This window comes from Acanthochromis polyacanthus, chromosome 3 (assembly GCF_021347895.1).
Source record: "Acanthochromis polyacanthus isolate Apoly-LR-REF ecotype Palm Island chromosome 3, KAUST_Apoly_ChrSc, whole genome shotgun sequence".
Taxonomy (NCBI): Eukaryota; Metazoa; Chordata; class Actinopteri; family Pomacentridae; genus Acanthochromis; species Acanthochromis polyacanthus.
Window position 1 is genome coordinate 14,061,769 of NC_067115.1, and position 27,692 is coordinate 14,089,460.

The 27,692-nt window shown below is 39.3% G+C and overlaps 2 protein-coding genes across 2 annotated transcripts in view; one reads left to right on the forward strand and one right to left on the reverse strand.

The window, feature by feature from the left end:
- Nucleotides 1-270: 270 nt before the first annotated feature.
- On the reverse strand, nt 271-21,686 carry slc2a15b (solute carrier family 2 member 15b). The gene is made up of 12 exons (XM_051945936.1): nt 21,633-21,686; nt 19,152-19,250; nt 13,391-13,551; nt 13,141-13,265; nt 11,957-12,102; nt 10,887-11,019; nt 10,553-10,740; nt 6,656-6,766; nt 5,537-5,638; nt 4,972-5,047; nt 3,641-3,768; nt 271-1,299 (listed from the first exon to the last, which is right to left on the reverse strand). Exons 1-12 carry the CDS (start codon nt 21,684-21,686, stop codon nt 1,072-1,074), a joined length of 1,551 nt encoding a protein of 516 aa, XP_051801896.1. The 3' UTR covers nt 271-1,071.
- The window catches only part of lbx1b (ladybird homeobox 1b), a 54,046-nt gene continuing 38,324 nt past the window's right edge, over nt 11,971-27,692 (forward strand). The window contains exons 1-4 of the mRNA XM_022205944.2: nt 11,971-12,073; nt 13,385-13,509; nt 16,592-16,675; nt 18,866-18,971. The gene's annotated coding sequence lies outside the window, so the exon portion shown is untranslated. The remainder of the gene's footprint in view (nt 12,074-13,384; nt 13,510-16,591; nt 16,676-18,865; nt 18,972-27,692) is intronic.

Here is a 27,692-nt window from a genome sequence, read left to right on the forward strand (position 1 = left end):
GGCACTAATGCCACATAATGATATTTCTCTTTAATTTTCCACGTATGGGGACAGCTTTCTGTTACAGCATCATCACAGTTAAATATGAATGTGAAGTAAACAAAAGCCCCTAAAGAAGCTAAAGTGTTGCAATAACTCAGCAGTGCTGCTGTGCATTTGATGGTACAGCAGGGTAAACCTGAAATACAGCGTCCTGCATATGAACAGGATTTTTTTCCTCCGCTTACTTTGTATGTTTGCTCGTGATTGTGACTCTCAGTCAGAAAATCGGCTTTCCGAGAACAAAGAGACAAAATTATGTTCAAATATCTGTGTTTTGGAGCGTATTTATTTATATTAATATCTCCTCCATATATTAGTCAAAGTTGTCTACAGCAGTTTAAAAATAACTGAAAAAACTTGTGATAAATATTTGTATACATGTGCATATATTTGGATAAGACACTTGAAATGACTACCACAGTAGCCACAATACCCAGCTCTCTTGCATAAAAAGCGACAAAAATCAGTGAAGACAACATAAATCAAGTACTTTGTCAAGGAATTAACCTTGAACTCAGTGTAAACGTACAGTAACAGCAAATGTTTTATTCACATGATGCCTTGTGACTTTTGGCTTTCATAGCTTCCTTCAGTAAGCTGATGGAAGCACTGCGTCAGATGGGTTATTGCTATTTCAATTAAATAAACATTCATTCTGTAGTGAGCAACAAGAGGACAACACTGGATGTGAACAATTAAATGATCATGTGAAGAACTCAGAGGGTAGAAACGTCTGTGAAAAACCAACTCAGCTCCCATAAATATGCTTTAAACCTAGAAGAAATGGATTCAAATGTGACTGATGGCTGATTTGAAACGCGTGACCGTATAAATTCTGTCTCACATAATGTACAGGAGCTACACTTGGACTAAAAATGAACTGGTATTTTATGTGTAAAAATAGATATGTAAATGTGTGTGTATGGCTGTGTGCATTGTGAGCGCATTAGACTTAAAGCAGCAGATCTCGTGGCCACATTTACCCCCTTATTCATGAAAAAGACGTCGGCCGAGCTCCTCTCTGAGCTCTTAGCCTTCGTCGTGTTGGCCCAGGGCTCCGTAACCGTTCATCATAGCCATTTTCAGATGAGCGTTGAACGTCTGCTCTTCTTCCAGGATGTTGTTCTTGTCGGCGAACATCTGGCTGATCTCCATGAAGGTTTTGTTCTTGGTCTCGGGGATGATGAAGATGGTGTAGAGGGCCACTCCCAAGCAGATCACACAGAAGATCAGGTAACAGTAAGGACCCGTAGCTATCTGGGGTGGGAGGACACAAAGTAATACAAATGCATAGTTATTTAAAAAAAACAAAAAACGAAGACTTGCTTTATAAACAGAGACAAGCAGTGAAGCTAATGAAAGCCAGTGATCTGAGAACATGAAAATCAGGCCAATGTAAATGGATTATTTACAATTTAATGGATTAGTTAACTTAAGTGCCAGAGGGCTGAAAATGTTAAGGTGTCTATACTTTATTTTTTCCACTTTTCCAGGCTGCAAAAAAAAAGAAGCTGTAAACGGAATCCTGGCGTACTATCACTGCATAAAGTTGTTTGCTGTTTGCAAACAGTTGCTTATTGACACATCAGCCAGGCACAGAACAACATTAGCATTCATTTAGAGTAATGTTCCTGACAACCCTGGGAATCTAAGACAAATATCCCCTCTCTTTTCCAGTCTGTTATGGCCTACACTAACTCTTGAGGGAAATATCTGCCTCTTTAGCTGGTAAATCTTTCACTAGTCACTAACTGTGTCTGTCAGTGGGTTTTCAGTGATGTTTTTGCTAATAAGCCTTTTTCTGCAGGAAAACACATTGTCAGAGCAGAGTGAAGCAAAACACTAAAGCAATGAGTTAAAAGATGCTAAAACCTTCTGCAAAGAGGAAAATTGCAGATTAGGTTGATATTCAACACTAATGTTACCACAAATTTTGTCTTTCCTATTACACATCGTAATTATTTGAGCTATTTTTAATATGAAAATATCTGAACCCCAAAACTTGATGGTGAGCTTAAAAGGCATGTCATCTTCGCTATCTATCGCTAAAATTGATCAATTTTAGAAACAGAAACTGTAAAAACAGGAAGAGTCACTGGATTTCTAATTCCTAAAATGCCTTTGAATTATCATGTGAGCATGAGTTTTGTCATAACATAACCAAAACTGAGCTAAAAGTCATGATAATTCATGAAAAAAATCTTTATTCTGCTCAGCATTTAAAAATAAACACCAAAAATAAACTGACCACTGATAACTGATCACTGACCAAATTCTGCAAAAAACAAACAGTTCTGTGCTTCTCGGCCCAACAGAGAATCCATAAGGACTCAGCTGTGGTCAACAGCTGTATAATGGAAATTCTGAAACTTCTGTTTGCTGAACTGGGTTGAACTGCAAGCTGTGTTAACACAGATCAGATAGATGTGAAATGTTAATAGTACAATATCTGCAGTATAAAGAGTCATCATTTTTTTCAGTATTGATAAAACCTATGGGCATTTTCAAAATGTTATACACGTTGAGTCCATTTTTTTCTTCAGATTTTTGTAAAATATATGTTTAAAGAGATTCAGTTTTAGTTTTTGTTCTTTTTTATGACATACATAGTTTATAGTTGTGTCACACTGCACACAGACATCTCTGAGTTTTGTCTGCTTCTAGTCATGGTTGTACTGTTTCCATATAAGTGCAGGATTTTATATTGCAGTGAAAAATGAGCCCACAGTGAATAAAAATGTGACAGTAGCAAAAAAAAAAAAAACGCCCAGAAACTGCTTTGGATTATAGAAGGTCAAAGAAAAATGGAAGGACTTGCAAAATAAAAGTTAAAAAAAATACGAGAAAGTTTATGTATTTTATTTTTGTTTCTTTCCAAACCCAAGTCATGTGTGAAAATTGTTTGAAATTCCCTTTTCTGTAACTTTATTACAAAAATTTATCCAGGACAGCATGTTTAGCTGAGCTTATCTCAAAAAACTAGATGCCAAATAAGCTCCAAATGACAAAGATATGGCCTCTAGCAGCTATGAAGTTGTTCTGTTTTCTGTAAAATTAAAAAATAGAATAGTTAAGAACCAAATGATCTGACAGAGAACCTGTATGTTTTATAGGATCCGTGTTGAATTAATGTAGAGCTGCACGGTCACTTTCTGAAGGACGAGTTCATTATCCTCTTTACTTTGTGGCTGTTCGCTTGGAACAACACTGAGGACGATGCCAGACAGCAAGGTCGTGGTTTTAATTGGCAGTTTTATTGGTATTTGGGGAGTCACCTCTACTCACACAGCCCATATCATACCTGCCCCATGTCTGACAATGTGAGGGGGGAAACAACAGAGTGTGGATGCAATGCCAAGGTAGTCAGTGCCAATGAGGCTGAAGATTCAAATAAATGAAACCTTTGTAGGCAAAAGTTGGTCTTTTGACAATGTTTTGGGCCTGATTAGTCACACAGTTACGTGCATTTTGATCATTTCAGGGTAAAGATTTTGAAAATTACACACACATGAGCACACAGAGCGACATCAGAGGAGTATAATCTGAATTACATCTAAGTGTACCCAGAACTGTAAAAGGAGTAAGTGTTTGTTCTGACCTCTAAGAAGGGAAAGACGAAGCCGATGGTGAAGTTGGACAGCCAGTTGAGGCAACCAGCCACAGTGTAGGCAGCCGGCCGGTGAGACTGTTTAAACAGCTCTGCAGTGATCAGGAAAGGAACGCCAGCTGTACAAATGAGACAAAAGCACCTTTTTGTTCTTTTTAAAAGGTCACATTTTGACACAAACTTCGTCATATCTCCTGGTTTGATCCAACTAAGCATCCTGTCACATCCTGTAATGAGACATATCACACTGACTCACTCAGTGCAGCTATAAGAATCTACTGGGTGTTGTGAAATTAACACCAGCATCTTCATTCCTCAATTACTATATCAATATTCCCACGCAGGACCATTCATTGGCAGTCATTCAAAGTAAACAGAAGATGATATGACAAATGACAAACACTCCTCAAACTCAAGTGCTGTTCTATTACGCTCCTTTTTCTGTGCGCACTTAATTATGTGTTCATTATTACTCAGTAATCATAGGCTGACAAGAGAGGAAGGTGTTTGTCAAGTTGGCAAAACTCCAACTCAAAACCGCAAGAAACCGAATTGCTAGGACTTGTGCAATTCATTAGTTTGATACGCCGGATCTACGAGATGTTGTCGCAGCTTTAAACACATGATTCCTCATTGTTAGAAGTGAAGGCTATGAAGGAGAAATATGCATTAGCAAAAGCTCTAATGATCAGCTCTCCAAATGATGTCCTCATTATCTGTGCAGGATAACTGCAGAGAGAGAAGGTTTAATATTGTCAAAGCCATAACTAGGCCGTAATTTGTCAACATCTGCGGTATGTATATGGGAGGGCGTCATTGTGCAAGCAAGGTTTCGTCTGAAGGAAACCGTATTCATCACAGCTAGCTTATGAACAATGAGCCATTAAAAGTCTAATTATTGCAGCAAACAGAAATCCTCATCCGTGTGCTGAGGTATGGATTTTGCCTGTTTGACGAATGACATTATGTAAACCAGACTCTTCCCAATTCATCATCCTCGCAGGTCCGCTCGACGTGGCTCCCCAACATTGTAAACCATCGCCTCTTAATTCACTTCGCTCATCTCATCCAGTGTACAAATGGTTGTGGGAATGGATGTAGTGTGGCAGTTAGGATTTCCTAATTTACAAGACTAATGAAATACACAGACAGAGGGGGAGAGTGGAGGGAGGGAGGGAGGGAGGGGAGGCTGGTTTCTGAGCTCTGGAGCCTGTTATGGAGCCGGTTTCCAGCAGGGAGCAGTGTTACCTTATACACAGGACCGGTGCTGGTGTGTTTAAGTGTTGGAGAGTTGTCTTTGAGGACGCAGAGGGACATTTTACCTGGACCTATGCAGAAGCCAGCAATAATCCCAACAACGCAGCCCACACTGATGTAGCGCATGAAGGACAGCTGCGCCTGTGATTGGTCAAACACAAATCATGGGATGTAAACAGTTTTTTTTAATTAATTATTCATTCAACTATACTCAGTCATTCTTGATCATATGTAACATTAGAAACATGATTAGTGCCACATGGGGCTCCTGACATTTACTTCATGGTTATACATAATTACTTTCTTGTTTGTATGGTTATTTACAATTACTAACATGACAGTAATAGAGGCAAATGATGGATTTCTAAACTTATTGAAGAGGACATATATTTCTTATTTTTAAAATAAACAACACTTTTTCGCTGAGAATAACATTCTTATAGATGTTTTAATGCAAAAAAAAAGGGTTAACCAATGGCTTGAGTTCTTAAATTAGACACAAATATTAGTTTATGTAAATAAGTAAATGCCCTCAGCCCCCTTTCAAAAAATACACTCTTTGTCTTATGCCTTAATCTGCAAATTAATGTAAAATATTCCTACACCAGCAGGATGTCAGATGAGCTGTACCTGGAAGAGGACGGACACAGTGATTCCAGCACAGCAAAGTCCCATGAAGAGGAAGCCACCGATCATCAGAGGTCTTCTGCCCAAACGCTCGATAGTAAAACACTGAATGATGGACACGGAAGCAGGAGGAGTTGTGAAAGACTGGAAATACCAGGTACGATAGAAATTAACCAGAGAGAGATGATTTCTTTAATCATTTTATCTTCTGCCAGTTTCATGTTTACTTGTGCAGCAGAGACAATATACTGTATATGGACTCTTAGGTTTATGTAGCGTTTACATAAACTGTAATTAGCAATTTGGAGATAAATCTGACACATTCTATCAGTGATTACTAGTGCATTTGGTACCACTACGACTACTACTACTACTACTACTACTTCTATTATTACAGCGCTAGAGCATTAATACCCAAAGTTTGTTTACAGTGCTCTTTCTTGAATGAGCCTTTATGCAAAAATACACAAGACAACAGAAAACAAAAGCATACACAGAACAATTAAAAAATAACACAGTGCTACAATAGAATGCCATAAAAACCTAATCAAAAATATCAGATTATTCATTACTGATCAATTTTAGAAAACAGTTTCAACTTGAGTTAAAAAAACCAAAACCTTTCAGTCATGATACGATTGCAGTTCTTTGGGTAAAAAGTTCAACAACAGCTTTTCAACAGAGGAAAGACGTCTGTGTTTTTGGACTGAGGTTAAAAATACAATCAGTCCTACACTGCATGACGATAGAATAACAGCTTTATGATGCATTGTTCTGCCATTTTTAAAAAACATCTTAGCAATTCCAATTCCAGCCTTTAAAATGTAAAACTTGTGCTTTTTAAATGAAGTCAAAGGAGCAGCTTGCTTTGTCATAACACTGGTCAAAAAGCTTCAAAGACACTTCTTTTACAATGCTAAATAGATAGTAATATCACGTTCTGACATCTGTAGTATCTTGCATGTTTATTTACAGTAGTTACTTTAACAGATTTGACTGAATCTCTTGGTCCATTGATTCATCTGTTGTTTCCATAGTGCTGTTTCAAAATCAAATAAGCTTTAAAATAGTGTCACAATCACAGTATCTTACCATTTCCAAAGTTTGATAGTGGCTACTCACCCCCAGCATTCCTGAGATGACCTCAATGGCACCAGTCCCCACTGTTGTGTACTGAATATGAGGCTCTGGGATTCCTGCATTCTTAAATATGTCATTTGTGTAGAACCAGATCTGAAATTGTCATGAAATGAAGTTTATTAACATGATGATTATGCTGGACTGTAGACAAACAGACACACTGATGCCGAAAATCAAAGTTTGCCTCGTTTTTGTGAGGAGCCAGAAAGTCGCTCTACTTATTTGATGATCCATGTGATTCATCAAAGTGATCATTATCATCAGGCCGACCATCACTCATGCATTTGAGATCCAGCGTTTCATCAGTATGGACTCCTGACAAGTGCTCCCCTTGAAATTAATTTGTGAGTTCTCATTAATCACACTTTGCTGATGCAACATCCATCATTGATGAGGTGTGGACAAGCTCGTGATCGGTGCAGTTAAAGGCTTTCTTGTTGATTTAGTAACCAAACATATCGTGTTTCATCACCATTGCAGGGCTGAACTTTGCATGCACACGTCTTTATCAAAGCAGAAAGCCTACAAGGGTACAAACAACTCAGACTGAGACCAGTTTTGAAACACATTAATTGTCTTAGAAATTGACGAAAATCCTTCTTTGGTGAAAAAATCCCTTCTGTTAAACGTATTTTTCTTATCAGATAGGTTATCTTGCTTTTATACATGGCAATAATTCATTCACAAAACTGCTATACACAGCTCAACAAAAGTGGTAGTTAAGTAGACTTCCTCATCCATCCACCCAGAGTCACACTGTGCATTTAAATATTCATATCGCTATACTATAAAATACGGCAAAAAGAGATTTAGTATGTCCCAATACACAGTACGTCAAGTATTGCTTGCCAAAAATACCAGTTTATCCTCCTACATGTGGTCTGATTCTGCAGTATGAAAACCAGCATGCTTTTCTGGCCGTTCTGACCCACAATCTTATGCACAGTTACATAAGAAGCTTGAGCTACTGAGAGCACACAGCAGATGACAGCTCATTTCGCACGACAGACTGCTACGGTCAACTTTTAAGGTGCAGTATTATAACAAAGTGTTGTACTTTGTGAGGTGTGTGTGGTGGCTACAGTAAGCAGAGCAGTCCTGACTCATTTACCTCTGAGGCTCCTCCAGGCCAAATACAAGCTGTTCTTAAACCACCTCACTAATGTAGAACACCAACTAATCAGAATCTTCTATACTAAAAAAACAACAAAACAAAACACGTTTTAACTGAAAGCTAGATATTCCTGCATTGTTTAGCTCCTCACTCCTCCCAAGTGTGTTTAAAGGTCCCATATTTTAGCAGGTTTGTCTGAGTCTCTCATATTCCAGGAAGATGTAGTTCAGGCTTCAGCTCAAAATACTGCACATATTACTTAATGTACTATGTCTGTAATATTTCTGGTTTTAGCTCTGTTTAAAAATAACTGTTTCTGTGTTTGTAGCTTTAAATTCAACTGAACTGCTGTTGCCACACTTCTTTCAGGTAGAAGGCAGTGAGCACACCTCTCTGCATCTATTCTGTTGAATGAGAGGCAGAGAGGAGCTGGGAAAAGGAGGAGGAGCCAGCTGGGATGGGTGTTTATCCTGTTTTGACATCACAACAGGCTGTTGTAACGTGACAACTAAATGCACAAAGCAGGAGAGAACACTAAGGTAGGTTAAAAGGTGAACTGGTACAAAAGAGGGAGACAAGGCTATGTCACTGGATACAGGTTGAAACAATCAAGGAATCACAAAGATAGGAGTAAGACAAAAATGAGAAAAAACTTCAATGACTCATTCAGAGGAGTATTTTTTGGTCTGTGGAGATAAGAAAGTAACAAGGACATGGTCTTTTCTGACATTTTATGGGTGTCTAGACACACTTGAGGACAAGTAATTCTATAAAAAAGACAAAGAAAGGCTGGACTTTGCACCATGTGGTCCCTTTAAATCAGCTCTTTAGGCCACAGGAATCAGAGAACCTACTTGTTAACTAACTGCCATGATTATTTTCAGATTTTGTACGATACTTGAACTACCCCATTTTCCACTAGTTTACCGACTTAAAATATAAACCACATGCCTTAATCCAAGGTGGAAATCACAGCCTTAAAGTAATCCCATCTCTGTCTATGTCACACTCCATCACCAGACTGCTCTGCTTTGTTTGACCATTTGATGTTAAAAGGGAAAGATCATCTGCAAAAGTGCACATATACCACTCTAGAACAGTGAAAACCAAAGAGGGGACCAAGTGCAACCAGATAATCTAATGTTATATAGAAAACAAACCTCTCAGTTTCAATATTTTGGAGTAAGTAGGTGGCTGCATAGTGACGTAGTGGTTAGCACTTGCAAGAAGATTCAAATCCCGGCTTGGGCCTGGGATCTTTCTGCATGGAGTTTGCATGTTCTCCCTGTGCATGTGTGGGTTTTCTCCGGGCACTCCGGCTTCCTCCCACAGTCCAAAAATATGCTGAGGTGAATTGGTTACTCTAAATTGCCCGTAGGAGTGAATGTGAGTGTGATTGTTTGTCTGTATATGTAGCCCTGCGACAGACTGGCGACCTGTCCAGGGTGTCCCCTGCCTTCACCCAAGTCAGCTGAGATAGGCTCCAGCAACCCTCATGACCCTAGTGAGAATAAAGTGGTGTATCGAGAATGGATGGATGGAGTAGGTAGGTGCTAAGAATCAGTCTCAGCATTCCACACCTTTCATTGCCTTGTTCTGTTGATATCAACCAGCAGCTTCACTCGTCATTGAGACATCTTGGTCTTCCTAAACAGACCCAAATTTTCAAATCTTTCAGCACATATCTGCCCTCAGTTTCTCAACTTGCATGCTACTCTCCACTTTTTCTCTTCACTTTGGTGGCTTCTTTTTAATTTTGATGCAAATATAAAGTTAGTTGATCCACAGCAAACCAAAGGACTCAGTGAACGTGCAGCTCTTATTGCTGGGCTTGTTCTCTATTTCCAATGGTGCTGATTGTGTTAACGTTGAAGGACCCAGTGCCACAATGTACAGTCAGCTGTACAGATAGAGGTCGTGCATTGTGTTCAGTTGGGAAAGATTCTATGTTATCCGGAAGATTTCTTTATTTAGATTATAGCATCAGAGCAGTTGAACTTGCACTGTATTTAGTTACCTGTTTTTGTTGCTGTACCATTCCTTTTTCTTCATATTTAACCAATGATTTCTTTATAATGAATGTGAATATATAGCAGATACTTTGTCTTATCGTGTGGTTCAGTAGTTCTTGCAGATGTGGGAGCAAAAACAAAACAAAAGCAGAAGAAGTTTCGATGTGGGGCTGTCGCTTTATGATGTAGATGACAAGACAGTTTCAGCAGTAGCAGCAGAAATGACTCATTGTTAACTTATTCCTCTTTGTGCAAGTCATTTAAATCGAAATGCCTGTTCTTAAAATGTCAGTTTTTGCCTTTTGCGCCACAGATTTGGACACATGGGTTCTTTTGCATGTTCGAAGCCTTCCAGTGTTCCTCTGTGGAACAGCTGGAGCCGAGACACTCAGCAGGGTGTCCCCCTGCTGGGAAATGGTACAAGCATATGAGCCAGCATGCCTAGAGCTTCCATCCCCATGAAGCAATGAGCACAAAGATGTGTTTGACTGTATGTTCCGATGGGTGGACCTTGTTATGTGAGGTAACATTGAGGGAGAGGAGTAGAAGATAATGAGGCGTGGTCACGTTGCCTCCTGCTCCATCATTCAGTGGGTGTATGTGAGATGTATGGACAGATGGGAGGAGCACAGCTGGGAGCTGTAGCACTATGAGCCATCACTCCCATGTAATAACTGAACAGTTGTTGCGCACTTAAAATGTGAACGCACACACACAAAAGGCCTAAAATACCAACAATGCTTTCTCACTTACCGCATCGATTCCAGACAGCTGCATGCCGATGTTGACCACCACAATAGTGATGACCTGCCAGCGAACAGAGCGGTCCATGAGCAGGTTGCGGACAGAGAAGGTCTGGATGGAGGACAGAGAGCGCTGCTCCTCCTGCATCTCCTCAACCTCAGCCTGGATGTTTCCTTTAGTGCGGAACCTCTTCAGGGCTACAGAACAGAAAGAAACGGGACATCAACAATATTTAAAATCCCAGACACCCAGTGATGTGCTGTGGGAAAGGCTTGCAAAACAGTCCAGTTTGAGTTTAAGACATACTGCAGGAGAGAAGAGGAATCAGAGTACACTTCCTAACCTGCAATGGTGGCGTGCACATTTCTCTTCTCTATCAGCAGGTACCGTGGACTCTCTGGAAACCATGGCAACAGCATCAGTTGAACTATGGTGGGAAACACCACAAGGGACAGGAGCAGAGGCCAGTGCTCCTCCTGTGTGGGTAAACACACCTTATTTTTTTTACCTTTTTTCCATGTCCATACAGTGTTACAGTTTACAGATGATAGAAGAATACAAAACACAGATTCAGATTTCTAGGGTTTCATACGTAACAAACCAAAACTTGCAGGGCAGGGCTTTCTGTATCATTATTTTTCCTCAGATATTCAAGTTCAAGTTACAGCTTGCTATTGTGTAGCTCAGGGTACTTTTACAGTGTTTGAGTAGAGTCGTAGGTGAGCTGGTGTGCTCGAGTTGAGTAGCGGAGAACTAAGTGGAGACAGAGGTGGAAAGGGATTTTTTTTCATGGAAAGAAACTTCTAAATATGCAACTTTAAAACACAGAGATAAGTCTTTGGGGGTTTAATTGATGACAGAGAGCAACTTTAATGAAAATAAGCAGCTTTTCCTATTCCACCTATGATTCATAGTAAGTGTATAAGCAGAAATGATTATTTTTCTTCAAATGGGATGAACATAATTAGCAGAAAGTAATAAAAACATGGCAAGAATTTTCTTTAACTTCATCTTTCTGCGAAGCTGTTCCACTCATTGGACATACTGTAAGTGGGCATCTGGAAAGATATGATCACGTTTTATCAGATACAGGGAAAGAAAATTCTGTAATATAGGCCAGCCTGTTCAGATACGGCATAAAGCAACTTATTCAAGCTTGTAAGTTACATGCGACGTGACATCAAAGCGCTTGTGTGCTCAAAATAGTGTCAAGCTCAGACTTGATAGGAGAATCTTTCTTTTCTGAGGGCTGTGGGTTAAAGTGATGCATGGGCTGCTGCTCATTTTGGATCTCAAACCCTCATCTTGCAGCAAGATCAGACTTTAATTCAAAATCCAGAAAGAAAATCTGGATTACTTTTAAAATTCAGGATAGTCGACCTGTGCAGCAGTTGAACTCTGTGATGTCTGTACCTTTCCCAGCAGCTCAGAGAGGCCTAGGACCTGAGCAATGAAGACTCCAAGACAAATGTGGATGCTGGGAATGAGGCCCAGGAAGCCTCGCAGGTTCTTTGGGGCAATTTCACCAAGGTACATTGGCACCACACTGAGAGAAATTCCTGTTGGATGTGATTAGTCAAAGATTAGCTATCTGTGTTCTGTTTTCATCAAAATCGAGTTTTATCTAAAGCAAATGTAAAAAAAAAAAATACTATTGTCATAGGTCAGATTTTGACATTTTTTATTTCCACCGACATTTTTATACATTTCAGTGTATTAGCACATGTGATACACTTTAATATTTAGTGTTTATACATGCCATAATATGCCCTAAAAAGCCAAAAAGTACAGCTTCAAATGAAAGACCTGTTAATAGTATAAAAAATGTGCAGCTAAATTTTATCTTTTTAATTCAGGATGCCTCCAAATAATGGTTTAAAATATTCTCAGTCTTAATAAAATAAGCCAGAGATTGTTGTGATTGGTTAATTTGACCTTTTGGACGGCCCTGATGCTACTTTGACGCTTTGACTTCAAAAAAATCAAACACTTGTGAAAAAACTTTGTCGACAGCTCCGTCAAATTTGACAGAAGGGTCGTCTCAGTGTTCAAATAACAGCTTCTTTCAGTGAAGCCAATATGTCTCACAAAGAAAAAAGAAAAAGTTACTCATGTGTTATAATAAGCATAACCAGCAAGGCAAAATAATAACTTAACAGTTTTATTGGACTCTGTCCACTGGCTCCTTGTCCTTTTCAGGGTTGATTTTAACATTTTTAAATTTGTTTTTATGGGTTGGTGCCACCTTATTTAGCCATCAAGCTTTAGTTGAACATCTCATGCAAAAACTGCTCATACTTTAAAAATATTTAAGGCGGCTGTGGACCCACCTCTTCTTATTGGCATTGAAGTCGAGTAGAGCTTCTCACTCCATCTTTATTGTGTTGTAATTTTTTATTCATAATTTTGTATTGCTTTCTTTTATTCCCATTCATCTCTTAGTCACTGTGGGTTTCGTTAAACTTAATGAATAAATTAAATTTTGAAGAAGAAGAATTAACAAAATACTAAATACTAAATTAAAAAAAATTAAATAAATAAGGGGATATAATTCACACTGGAATTGATGGGGTCATTCAGGAATGAGTGAGGCCTACCTGAATGGACTCCAGTGATGAAACGTCCGATGATGACCATGGCAGGATTTCTGCTCCATCTGCTGAAGCCCATCAGACCTCCACCAATAAACACCAGAACAGTAGATTTCACCAGCGTCCCTTTCCTGTTTGGACACAGCGACTCTTATAGTACAACTTTCTGATTATTAGGGTATCCATAATGGTCAGAAGCACAAATAAATGGCATTTTATAAATACAAACATGTAATATATCCACACTCAGACTAACCTTCCAAATGTGGTGACAAGTCGGCCCACCAGCAGAGCACCAGTCATCCCACCGATGGCAAAGATGGACACAGTGAGCGAGTACAAGACGGTGAGAACTTCCTCATGTGGAGTCCAATCGTAAGTTTCTGTCATCGTCTCGTTGTAGAACTCTTTGATGTACTGGTGGAGAGTTTAAAGAGAATTAAATTATTCAGACATTGTCCAACAATTCCAACACACACAGATCATGTGCTATAACAACATATTATCCCCGATTACCAAACATCTTTTCATGTTTTTCCGGTAAATTAGATTTTTGCATAAACACTGTGGTGTGAAATTCTAGTTGTTTACAAACTCAACATGGCAAAAAAAGGAGAGGATTTAATTATTTTATCCCATCACACAAATGAACGTGAAGCATAAACATGTTGGCTATAAAAATTTGACATCATCATCTCATTAATTCAGTCAAATAAAGTCAAATTCAATTTGAAGAGAGAGGGGTCATAAACTACAAGTCTGAAAAAACAATGAGTGTGTGTGCAGTGTGGCAAAAAATGTATTGTAAGATTCAGGAGCATCCTTCAGATTTCATTCAGTTTATCTGACAGTGAATCTTCCAAATGATCAAACTTCTCAGGAGAACTACTGTACATTAAACCTGATTCATGTCAAGAGGTGCGATTTATTCACACGACAGCAAACAACTGAAACAACTGAGAGAAGAGTAAGGGTCAGTTTTAGTATCAGCACTAATTGGTAGACTTGTGGATCACAGAATCATATGAATCTTTACTCTGCCTGTGATCAAAACTGACCAGAATAGCATACTGTGCATAAAAGAAGATTTTCAAGAGATCTAGGTTTTACCTTCTTGTCTGGACGATGAAAAGCATGGTCGATCATGTCACTAAACTGCAATGTGCCTCTTGATTTATGGCAGTATCAACCTTATGAGGCGGATCAGACGAGCAAACGTGTACGAGACAGTCAGGCTTTCTTTGTGTAAGCTGGTCCAACAAAACCTAAAAACACTCCCTGTTCACACTCACATTAACATGTCATGTGACGAGCTTGAATATTCTGTGATGAATTACAAACACACTGATCACTTGTCTAATCTGTGTTTTATTTTCAACCCAACACATAAAACTTGTTAACATTAAGGCTAACCCGGTTAACAGATAAAACATTTTCACTCAGGTGAGAATCTGTATGCTCACAGAGAATCGTAAGGAAACGGACTGGTAAAGGGAAGATGCTTCATTTAAATTCAAAACTTTGAAAAGAACTTCCTCCATAGTGGATTAGCTGTGCAGCATAAGTTGCCATGGAGATATAGCAGGTTAAAGGAGAGCCAGCTTTATCATGACATTGAAAACTCTGGCTTTAGGCTCAACATCTCTAATCTACAAATCTCGCTTTGTAGTGCAGCCCTCTGGTATCAGTAAGCCATTACCAGCCTTTATTAAAAAATGTAGCTACTATGTAAGGTTTGCTGCATGAACAAAGGCGGACAGGCGTTAATACATGTCAGACTCTACTTGAATGTGATGCTGCTTCATGAACATTTTCCAGATATTCATAATTATGGGATAATTAGCTTCATATCTGAGACCTTGGACACCACAATATTATGTCTTTCTAAGTACATGTTGTAAACAAAAAACCCTGCTATACTTAAATAAAACTTCATGGCAGAGACTTGCACCCACATAACTTTAATTACAACATACTGTGGCTGCACTGTGCCCACCGACGCAAGTATTATGGAGACTGTTGCTTTAACTGTGCTATTAAGCTTCATCATATTATTGTGAATCAACATTATCCACACAAAGCAGCCAAATACATCAAAATAACCATTTGTTTTTAAAACAGCAGAAAGCCCACTATTGCTGTAGCTCCAGTGCAAATACTTCATAAGTATCATTATTACTGTTGCTGTGAAATTCCAACGTTGTTATGATCCCTGTTTCAGCATCTGCCCTTCTTCCTGCTTTTCCCTCTTTTTCCTTCTTTCTCCTATTGTTGCTGATCTGTTTCTGTTCTGACCTGTCTTTCTTTGGCTCCCTCTGTCTGTCATCTCTCCCACCTGTCTCTCTCTCCCTGTTCACTCACCTCCTTGCTCTCCCTGCTTCACCTGCTTGCACTCTACCTGCTGATTACTGCAATGAGTGTCAGCTGCAGTAATCAGCTAACTCAGCTCACCTGCTCACTACCTCGCCTTCAGGTATTTAAGCCTTGGTCATTCACTCACACTCTACTGGATCATAAACTCACGTGCTATGGACTCTGTGCTCTCTTTGGATTTGCTTCTCCACTTTTTGGATTCCGTTTGGACTCCGTTCTCCTCACGGATTCTCATCAGCCCTGCTTCAGTCACCAGCCAGTAGTCACTATCTCATCTCCATTTGCCCATGGATTTCCTCAGCCTGTTTTCCCCTCTGTATTCAGTTTCCCCCATCTTGTGAGTACCTCTCCTTCAGTTTAGTTTTGGTAGACTTCCATTTTTGTGTTCATAGTGTTTATTGTAGAGTTTTGAGTTGTTTGGTTTAGTTCTGTCCCCACAGTTCAGTTCTCCATTTATGTATTGGTTTAGTTTTTTGGTTAAATAAATCTCTTGCCTTTATTCACCTGTCTGCCAGTTTCTGTGTGTCTGCGCTTGGGTTCTCCAGCTTCCACCCCCCCTGTAACAAACGTTTGGTCAAATGAAAGAGCAGCACCACGGCAAACCTATTTATTAATATTCACCGTTCGATATTAACCTCTTCAGTGTCTTCATGTTGTCTGACAAATAAAATCAAACCTGTTTCATCCACAGATTTTAAAATACTGGAGGAAAAGTCAAGGGATCAGAATCAGTATCACTGGGAGAACAAATCAGAATTCTGCATCCCTAAATAGATTCTAAGCATCCCTGCCAATCTTTCCATGAAGTCTAATAGTGAGATCATGAAAATACTGAAAAACACAGGACAGTAGGAACAAAAAACCCCTCACTGATGCAACCTGCTGTCTTGTGCAAAGTTCCTGCACAAAAGTAGAACCTCAGTGAAAGTCTGCAGAGCTCCCTGACAAATGTGACACAATAGAAACATGAGTGTTCACAGCGTAAAATTCACATCTGATAATCTTGTGTACTGAACAGTGGCAACCTGTTTTGCTTTGTGTTCTGAGTGTCTATGAGCAGTAATGAAAGTTGTTGGTTTAACAGATGGAGTGATGATCCACATGAAATCAGGACAAAAGAAGAAAAGGCACGAGTCAAATGGGCAATTCGGAAACTTTGAATGACCTGGTATTGATTGTCTCTCTTTCTGCTTTGCTCCACAATTCCTGCTGACTTTTTCAAGCCTTGAAGTCAAAATTAAATTACAAGAACAACAGAGTGTATGAAGGTATTTCTACAAGTGTCTAGCCACAAAAATAAATTTAGAAAAATCAGCAAAAACATAATTTAAAAAAGACATTATCTGTACAATTGCAGAAAATGTATTTATTCCTATGCTGACAGTAAGGAAAACAGGACAAAACTGTAAAAATATCTGCATCAAAAGTCTGTACTTTTAAAAATAGAAATGTATTTTTACAATGTGTAACTGGAAATATACACTACAATTACAGTACATTTAAAATATCATTTGACATATTTGCCGTTGTCGTTTGCCCAAATCCCAAAGCTCAACCTTCCTGACATTGTAAACCATCGAACACTTTGCCTGATTTTAAAATGTAGAAATCCCTGAAGTTAATAAAAAGCTTTGCGATAAGTGGGACCCAAACAAAAGATAAGCAGTTAACCACTGTAACAAGTAACAGTTCGTCCCTACCATGAAAACGCCTCCATTCCAGCATGTAGCTGCTATTAAAATTTGCAATTGAGGATGAGTGGTAAGTTTAGCTCTCTAATAATGAAATTTAATGTTTAAAACACACAACAAAACTGGCTGTTTAAGGATCCCCTCTCACTCACCTACATACTGTTCTGCCATGTCACTGATTTGGTGCACACAGATGAGCTGTGAATCCTACGAAGGAGCCACAATCCAGGTCAAATATTTAATTTGTACCACCATAGTTTCTCAAACTGAATTTGGAAATCACTCAGAATTGCTCCAGCTGCCACTAGTCCTGTTGAAGGAATGTCACGGCTAAACCGATTACAGCTCAAAGCCACGTGCAAGCTGCTGTTTGTTTTGTCTGTGGAGGAGACAGTGTTGGTATATTTTTAAAGAAACTGTTCAGGATTGTGGAAAATGCTCAATTTCTTGCTTCGAGCTAGATGAGAAGATTGATTCCACCCTTGATGCCCAGTGTAGAGCTGAAGCTGAGAGGATGATGGTTTAGCTTAGCGACTACAAACTTATCTTTGTGTGATCTGACACTAGCTCTGTCAAGAAATAATACACTGTATGACCATTAGACAGAGTCAGGCCAGTGGTTTTCCCCTGCTTCTTAATCACTAATAATTGACTCCATAGTTACCACACAGATATGGGAGTGGCATTTATGGATTTAACCAGAGAAAGTGCATGAGCAGCTTTCATAAATATTTAAATATTACTAATATGCTGTTTGATGTAATATTACATCAAACAGCACTGTGGTAGATAATTCCTGACCTACAATGAGCCTGAGATGAGCAGATTTAAACTGCATCAGAGGTTTCTACATTTTTTATTTTAAAATACTGTAATATAACATAAAACTTCTTTACAAAGTAGCTCTAACAGTAGACATCAAGCCTCTAGTGAATGACAACTACAGACTGACCGATAATCGGCCTTGCTTATTATCTGAGCTGATATTTAACATTTCTGATATCGTTATTTTTATTATCGGTAAATTAAATGCACCACTTTAGGTCTGATGGAGCTGCCTGTAGTCACTCAGTGGTCTCAGAAATGTTTCTCTAACAAAGATGGAACTCAAAAAAACAGAAAAAGAAACACAAGCTGTCACCACAAACCAAGTCATTAGCCACTTTCACGGTGGCTAAGGCTAAACTAATGACTAGCGGGTAAGTTATGAGACAGACACAGATCTGCAGGTTACTCTAATACAGTATCTGGAAAACCATAACTAATAATGCTTTAAGATATTGGTTTTAGTGGGCAATAAAAGCGATAAAACAGAGCTGTTTAATCTCAGTCCTGTGATGTCCTATTGCTAGCGTGCATATTCGGCTACAGTAATCCTTACTAACGAAGAAGCCTAGTTATGAATAACAGGTTCTCTGCAATCACCTGCTGGTAAAATCTATCCTTTAATGTGTATCAGTTCCAAAACTCAGTTGTTGCTCTGTCTTGATTACCAATAATTATTATCGTCTGTAAAACAACCGTATCGTAAATTTTCCCTCTGTGGCATTAATAAAGGATTATCTTGTCTGATCTCATCGTTCTGGTTTGGATTCAAAGCTATGGCTGCATTTTCCTCCTCTGAACTTTCTCACATGCTTTACGTGCTTCTGCCCATGTCCAAACAGGAATGGATCACAGTTTAGTCACTGTACCGCTGCAAATCCAACATCGAAGGAACAGAAAGAACCATATGATGGAGTCAACACGACAGAACATCGATGATATGCTGAGGTAGATACACAAACTTGCATGACTCCACATGACAATGAGATACAATATGAGCCTCACTGTGTCTAAATCAGCAGCTGAAGCTTTGGGGAGATCAAACAGGAAATATTTAAGGTTCCCAGAAAACTCTGGAATCAGTGATGATGACAGCAGTGATGATTGTCACGATGAAGTGACACGAACCTGAGCAGGAGAGTTGACGACAGCCAGGTTATATCCGTAGAGCGTGGAGCTGCCGAATGAGGCCAGGAAAGCCACCGCCAGTAGTGATTTTGTGAGGTGCTGTAGAGGAGATGAGGACAGGCAGGCATGAGAAAAACTGCATCATAAAATGTCAGTTTTTATGGAGCTCTGACCTGTCCAGAATAAGCAGCTCTATGAATCTTAGAGTCTGAGCTATATCCCGAAAAAAAAGTCACATGATCAAAATTACCAGAATACAGATTGATACTAAATGTTATGAACATTTTCAGTCTATCTGACAGATGTGTGTGAAATCAGCAACATATACTGAACAAAAATATACACGGCATGTCATAAGTTACTAAGTTTAATTATTTTTTTTAACCATAGTGGAATAAATATTTGTTGCTCCAACAAACAGCATCTTTACAACAGAATGGATGCCATGAATCAGCTACATATGCACTATGTTGGAAATGATAATTTGCGGATGGAGAGTGGGGACATAGTCCAGAAAGTCACAAGTCAGTGTGTCCAACATCTGCATGGCGTATTTCCAGGCAACTGTGACAGAGTTCATGAGGTCGTCGATGCTGCTTGTGGAATGTGGTTCCACTGTTTCTGAAGGATTTAGCAAAGTTGGTGGGCATTTTGAAGGAACAAGATCACGTTGTCAGACATCCAAATTTGTCTGAAATCATTTCTTAGCCGACAAATGGTTGTTTGAATAAATGTGGATTTTTATAGTCTCTGGTTAAAGGAGTGTCTGTGTACTAGTCATGCTATCTGATCATTGTCCTTTAAGTCACGCCTGACTAGGGAGTGGATTAACTCAGTGGTGGTCAAGAATTTCTACAACTTTTTGTGCACACTTAAATGTAACTGTTTTCTTAGCAACAGAAGAAAGGAGATTTTTTACTTTTTCACTTAACCAGTAAGCAACATAATTTACTTGCTGACTTCACATTTTTACTCCAAAAATGAATACTTTAGGTGTGAACTGTATATTGCAGATGATTCTGATCTTTTATATATATATATTTCTAAATAGGATGGTGGCATGTGTGGACGCAGTAGAGCTTCTATGCCACTTTAGCTCCATGTTCTTTAGTTTCTGTAGCGTGTCCTTGCTTTTTCCCCATACATTTTATATTTTGCATAACATATATGTATATATTTCTTTTTTCTACACTGGGAGACTCTGACAAAAGGGCATTTCACTTTCTCTGTGTGTTCTGCACACGTAGAGATAGACAATAATGTTCACTTAGACTTGTGGCCGGCTGCACAGTAGAGTAGTGGTTAGCACTCTCGCCTTGCAGCAAGAAGATCCCCGGTTCAAATCCCAGCCTGGGATCTTTCTGCATGGAGTTTGCATGTTCTCCCTGTGCATGCGTGGGTTTTCTCCGGGTACTCCGGCTTCCTCCCACAGTTCAAAAATATGCTGAGGTTAATTGGTTACTCTAAATTGTCCGTAGGTGTGATTGTGTGTCTGTATATGTAACCCTGCGACAGACTGGAGACCTGTCCAGGGTGTCCCCTGTCTTCGCATGAGTCAGCTGGAATAGGCTCCAGCACCCCCCACGACCCTAGCGAGGATAAAGCGGTGTATAGAGGATGGATAGACTTGTGGCATAACTATATAAGATGATGACAAAGGTTTTCTCTCATGCTGGATTCTTCTGTTGGCCACCCAGAGACCTCAAAGTCACATGAGTCCTGTTCATTCTGCCACTGTATTTTCATTAGTAATGGCCTGAAGCTTCCTTCTTGGCTGCCATCCTAAATTCCACACACTGAGCTCAGCTGACCTGCGAGGTGAAGCCTGTGAGGATTATCATGTGTTTTTGAATGTCTGTACCTTTGGATGAAAAGCTGGTAGCTGAGCACATGAAACATTAACCCTGATCTTATTTATCTGTAGATATTCTGAGTCAAATCCACGTATTGATGTGGAAATGTATGATGGCAGCGTGTTACTACAAAGAGCAGCAGACAGAGAAGGAACCCTTTACTCTGACAAACAAAAGCAGCATAGTTCCTTACTGAAACCTAATTTAGCCGGGAATAACCCGGTGGAGATTGTTGAACGACTACACATGGAAATAGCCCTGAGCTCACAATGCAGGCCAGTCAGCATCAGTTTAGCTTGATTATGTATCAGATGTGCTTTTCTTCACAGGCTGCATCACTCTGGTCAAAGCTGTAGGGTTTGAAACTTGTACTTTAGTGTATTTGTTTTGATTTTTAACCATAAAGGAGGTTTGAACTGTGCAAATATTGTAGAATGTCCATGTCAGGAAACACAGAAATCATCTGATACGAAGCATAACTACAAACCAAATATCTATATTTTATGACAGTGAGATCTGAAGTCCCTCACAACATAAATAAGCAAAGTATGTGACTTAAAGTGCTCAATGAAAGACTTCAAATAGAGCAACCGGAAGAGTGTAACCACAACTCAGTGCAAAGACTCACCCCACTCACCCCGTTGTGTTTTCCATCGCTTTCCAGTAACAGTTCTTCTGCCATTTAAGTCATGAATAATTGCTCCTCCTGTGTGATCTGCTCTGTAGAGATGAGAAACAGCTCATCTGCACAACTTTTCTAAACTCTTCCCTCCACAGCTTCATTTGTAGTGACACTGCTGCAGAGGAGGCGTGTCGAGCTGATGGGAGGGAAACAACTAAACTCCTTCATGTCCAATCATTTAACATCACACAGCAGAACCGTCACATGTTGAGGCCAAGTAGCTCTTACTGCTCTCCTAAGTGCCCTCAAAAGTGACCAATTATTCCTCGCTGAAGTGTTTCTAGGGTCATTTTCAGGATTAGTAAATATGAGAAGCTCAGAGCCAGTCCACCACTCATGATGTCTTCCATTTCTTCCTGATTCATAAACAGCCTGACTGTAACTCTTAGCAGATATCCATAGCTGTCACCAACAGACTGATGTCACAGTAATCAATTAGACAGACAGACATACAGATAATCATTGCTTTTAGACATTATTTACAGATGAAAACATTCATTCAGTATTATTGTTGCAAAAACATCACATTATAAGATCTTTTTTCTCGAAATTTAAGATTAATTTGTATATCGGTCTTACAAAAATATCATGTTGCAGTATTCTTTGACCAGACAAAAAGATTGTACGCAGAATTTAAGGTTCAGTTCGGATTTTCCCTTAAACGTATTGTTACTGGAGTATTCTCTGTTAAAATAGTTTTGTTGGTGTTTCCGTTTTGGCTCAAAAATTGAAATATGTGAATAATCACACTAGTGGGATTCAAACACAAAGATGAAGCTTCCAGGCCTTTTGCTCCCAAAGCGCAGATAAATAATGTTGGATAATTCACCCTTGTGATATGATCTGGATCACTTCCTTACACATGACTGTCTTGCATGTGGACCTATTCAGGCTTTAGTCACAGTGTCTCCTGCTTTGCATACGATTCCTGCACTGCAGGTCTGTAGGGATTCCTGAGTCTTTATTTTCTCTGTAGCAAATGCATGACCTGTATAGGACATTGAGAAAAAAAGTATATATATAACATTTATATCAAATACAGAATGGGTTTGTGTGTGTTTGAAAGGACAGCACAGACATGCCACCTACAACAAACAATGGAGCGTCGTGGTAAATTTCTTGTCAATAAGTAGTTCGTACTTTCTGTCAGGGTGTAGATCTTTGTGTCTTTGGTGTTATTTCACCTGCTGCCATCAAACATCTTCTCCCTGCTGCTATTTCCTGCTACGCTCTCTTGTATATTCCTAACACAGAATCCTTCAGTACACAACCAATGAGCCCTCATAGGTTTACTCCTAACTTTAAGTCAACCAGTCAAATGGCTTGATTCATATGATTTCCATCACTGTGAAATTTCTGTGGCATCGTGTTGTTTCTGTGTGTAAAATCAATTATTCTGTAAACACTGGTCTGACACCTTTAATGAAAAGACAAGGAAAAACACTCTTGTGCGATAACACAATATTATGACACCACTAACTATGACCTCAAAACTATCACAGGTAGTTAATCATTCTCTCAGACAGCATAGATATAAAACAGTTAATTGTGTGTGTGTGTGTATATATATGTATGTGCATTTCCGGTGAAGAGGCCAAATTTTAGAGTGGTAATTAACTGTGGGTTCATCAATACGAGCTACCCTTTTCACATAAAAGACAATCAATGGACCACTTGGGCATTTTAAATATTTATTAGTGAAGCTTTAAACATTTACTGGGGTTGCTGGTCAGGTGATTGCAAGTTGAAGTAATTATTGTCATCCTTTCAGAAAATATTTTTGGTTAGTCTAAAGATGGAATTAAGACACTGATGTTTCTAAGAGGAAGGACTTAAAGTAATTTGGAAACAGGTTTTACAGTTTAGGTTGAATTGTTGAAAGTGAAATAAGAGGCTGAGGTTTGTGTCTTAATGGATGATGGATCTTCATGGATGTCAGGTTTGTGCTCATTGTGCTTCTTGGATGAAGGCCAACATTATTGCAGACACGCTTAGAATGAACCAGCTAGAATAACACAATGACAACGCCCACCCTTTCCTTGTTTGATTAAACTGTATGAGTCAGAAAATGTATCAGAACTCTTACATTTCTAACCTGCAGTTAGAGCACTGACGTCAACCAACGAGATGCACCATCCAGACACAAAGAGCTGCAATCGAGCCTTTGCAGTTGGGATTTTCTTTTTAAGTCAGTACAGAAGACTCTTTAGCATTTCATCCAAGTAGAGCTATAGTCCCTCACTTCATCTTTTATTGTGTTGTATCTTTTCATTTTCTTTACTTAATTGTGTTTTTTATACTTGTGGTTATTGTGTTTGTGTCTCATGGGTTGCTGTTTAAAATTGTGCAGCACTTTGGTCCAATTCCTGTTGTTTTAAATCATCCAATTTTTAGAGCAGTTCCTGCTCGACCATTTCTGATTCCCCTGAAGATGTTTTAGCATTCATCATGTCATTAGTAATGGGCAAGCAGATCAAATATTGTCGGTTGAGTTGAAATATGAAAAAAGTCATGGAAAGTCCCATCTTTGAGCTCATATAAACCAGTAAACTGATGAATAGAAGTCAACTAGTGATATTTTCTGAACCATATGTAGTTGCATGTCACAACAATTAGTTACATTTAGAGAGTCATTCTGAAACTAGTTCTACATGGACTAAACTGTCTAGCAGTATTTTTGTTTTTGTGGTACGACTTGTCATACCTGCTCGATTAGTTATGAAAGTTAAATGAAAATAACAGTTTAAAATGGGATTTTTTTTACTGTTAAAACTGTTCAAAATGACCCATTAAAACAGATTAAGACATCTTCTCTTGCTTTACGCTCCATTGGAAATATGCTTGGCCTTTAAGAACAATATTACAAGCTGGACTCTGCAGAAAGTTGCAGTGTGAGTACATGTATGTTTATAGTAACCGCTGAAGAGTTCACCTTCAAAATGTCTTCCGATAAGTTTATGAATTCAATAAGCACAATAGGCAACAGTTCAGTCTTTTTCTTCAATCTATAAAGTTGGGTTTGAAAATAAAAAAAGTCCATATTTTTAAAAATGTAACTTTTGGAGTTACATTTGGAGAACCATTTTAAAACTCCAGAATTCTGTTCTGCTTGGATTTGGCTATCTAGCAATATTTGTCTTTGTGGTAAAACTTATCATATCTGCTCAGTTACAAAACAGAATTTTATGTTTAGTTTTCTACGATTGTGACACACAACTAGAAATTGTTCAGAAAATATTACTAGTTGACTTCAGCATTATCAACTGTTTTGTTAACATGTGCTCAAAGATGAGACTTTTCATGATGACTTCACTTTTTTCTTTCATATTTCAACTTACCCATAATCAGAAAATATTTTATCCTACGTGTCCAGTATTGGAGATTCTGAATCAATAGCATGATGGGATATAACTATCTCAAAGTATTACAGTATAAGCAAAAAAAAAAAAAAAAAATCACGGATATCATTTTAAATACACGTAGTTTATGATAAAAGTTTCAAGTAAATGTGAGCTAGAATAACCCAAATGTGCTTTGTAAATACAGTTAACTGGATTTGACTTGACTGTGTTTTTACAGTGTATTTTCACCCCTTGAGTTTTTCTTACTTGTAGATTATTTTCACTCATTCCTTCACTGATATCCTTTCCGTCTGAAGACAGTCTCATGTGACCTGAGGGGGTTTCCTGATGCAATTTTTCTTTTGCTGAAGAGAAAAAAGAAAAAAATCTTTTTCCCCTCAAAGTGTCCTACACATGCTCTCACAAAGATGCTCTTCTTCCTATTACTGCCCTCAGAATCTGCTCTCTGACGCTTCGATTAGGTGAAAAACCAGAGAGAGAGACGCCGACAAACAAAAAGCAGTGAAAAGAAATTAATGCCTCACATTCTTGCATAATTTACAAGGGGGCCATCTCATGATCATAATCAGGATCTGGAACTACATGATTTAATTTCCTCTCAGCAGTCAAGGAGATGTCATTTGATAAATTACCCATCAATACCAGACAGTAGGGGATGCTGTGCAGAGAGTGCATGTGAATGTGTGTGCTAATGTGCGCGCTACATGGATATGCTGCCACAGTGACTCACAAGGATTTCTGTGTGTGTGTGCTTCGAGCTCAGAATAACCTCACATTAGCAGCCCATTATTTCAATAAACCTCCTCTTGCATCCAGTTGACAGATCATCTGCCTAGAAAAGCAGATATTGTGGCCTTTAATCAGTCAGCCCCCTCCGAGCCTCCGTAGTCTCTTGTGCAGTATTTAAATTCCTCATTTACTCTGTTGCAGGCGGGACGTGCCTGTCCCCCATTGTTCGCTCTGAATAAACTGGGGAGCTGATCGTGTTAAGTGCAGCCATGATTGATGGCTGCTGATGAAATCTAATATACTCGCCCCATGCCATCGTTTAGCAGAAATAGGATTAGAGAGAAAGACTCCAACACAAGCTGATAAAAGGTGGAAATGTACTTAATACACTTAATGCTTTTCTGCATTTTTTAAATGGAACAGTTTTTTTTTCCTTCCTTTGGCTTTGGTCGAGTAACTGTGGGACTCTGGGACATTAACTGTTGAGTGATTGCTGTGGGCTGCTGTGTGATGAAAGTGAGTTTGTGAAACGAGGTAAGAGTGTGTGTTTGAGGTCACACTGCACAGCTTATACATTTAAAACCCATAAAGTGGAGTGACTGTCATCAGCCCGGCCTCTGTGTCACACTAATTATCAACACAACTGTTATGATCGCCTCCTTGCTTTGGTGAAAAGGTCAGCAGCTGATGACAGAAAATGTTAGATCTGCCTTTTCACAGTCCTATTCAGGCTGTACACACTGCAGTGGCAAATGGCACGAGAATGTGAGCCTCACTGCGCTAATTAACCTGTGAAAGACAGAGTTGTGGAGGATTGTGAGGATTTTAGTGACCCCTTGTGGGATGTGAGCTTCAGTTCATGATGGAGTGACTGATCGTGGAGTGAAAAAGGGACAAAATGCTGCATATAACATGTAAGGGTGGCGTAGTAACGGTGTTCCACTGGTAATATGAGCAATTTTAGCTAAAGGCTGCACAGACATGTTGCTATTTAGACAGACAAATGGAGCAAACCACACACACACACTCACACTCACACTCTAGAGCCCACTTGAACCAGTCATAAGTCTCGGCGATACCCTGTCACCCTCTCTCTCCTCTCATTCCTCCTCTGCCCAGTGTTTTACCCTCTTCACAGCTACATTAGCACTTGATTTGGGTGTAATGGATTCTCCCTCCTCCCCTTCCCGTCGGTTCCCATTGGCTGTGGCTGGCCTCCAGCCCGGCCCACCTGCTCCACGGCGCTCTCCTTAATGTGACTGGCCGAGGATGATGGATCACCCCCTGTCACTTCCACCTCCTCCTCCAATCAACAACCAGCCATGGAAATTGATTGTTCTAATTTGCTCTCATTATTATTATGATATTAAGCACAATATACAGACACAGCTCACTGTCAGATCTGGGCAACGCCGTCATTAGTTACAGGGGCTGGAGAATACGCCTCAGTGGGGTTTTCTCCCACAGACGCCAAGATGTAAAGGAATCAGTGAGCGCTGGAGATACACACTGCTTTTTCTTAATAAGATTTGCCGTGCAGCCCCTCACTGAGGTGATGTAGCATCTAATTAAGTTCAATTCGGTGCATCTGGGAAAGAGGGGAAAAAAAGGAGATATGATTAAGTTGCTCCTTGTCAGATGCTGCGTGTTCACGTGCAGCTGCCGGATCGGAGGAAATGGAAGGTGCCAGTGTGAGAAAACACTCATCTTTACCTTGCAAATTGTACAAATGTACAGTTATTAAATGTTGCTTGGAACATGCAATTAAGATGCACATTTGCAGAGCGAATGAGGCTGAATAACAATGAGAGGAACCACCCCACTCAGGCTCCTGGTGTTTGCATGCTTACTTCTTTCCGAAAATACAAACATTGTATCATAGTACTGTCTAAAGGTCCTTAGTACAAAGATGGGT

Bases quoted from the DNA above. Each gene is read 5' to 3' on its own strand.
- slc2a15b (XM_051945936.1), bottom strand. From the start codon at position 21,686: ATGGCAGAAGAACTGTTACTGGAAAGCGATGGAAAACACAACGGGGTG. The intron at 12,103-13,140 runs GTAGGCCTCACT...CACATCCAACAG, and splicing joins CATCACTGGAGTCCATTCAG to GAATTTCTCTCAGTGTGGTG. The intron at 11,020-11,956 runs GTACAGACATCA...TTACCCACACAG, and splicing joins TCTCTGAGCTGCTGGGAAAG to GAGGAGCACTGGCCTCTGCT.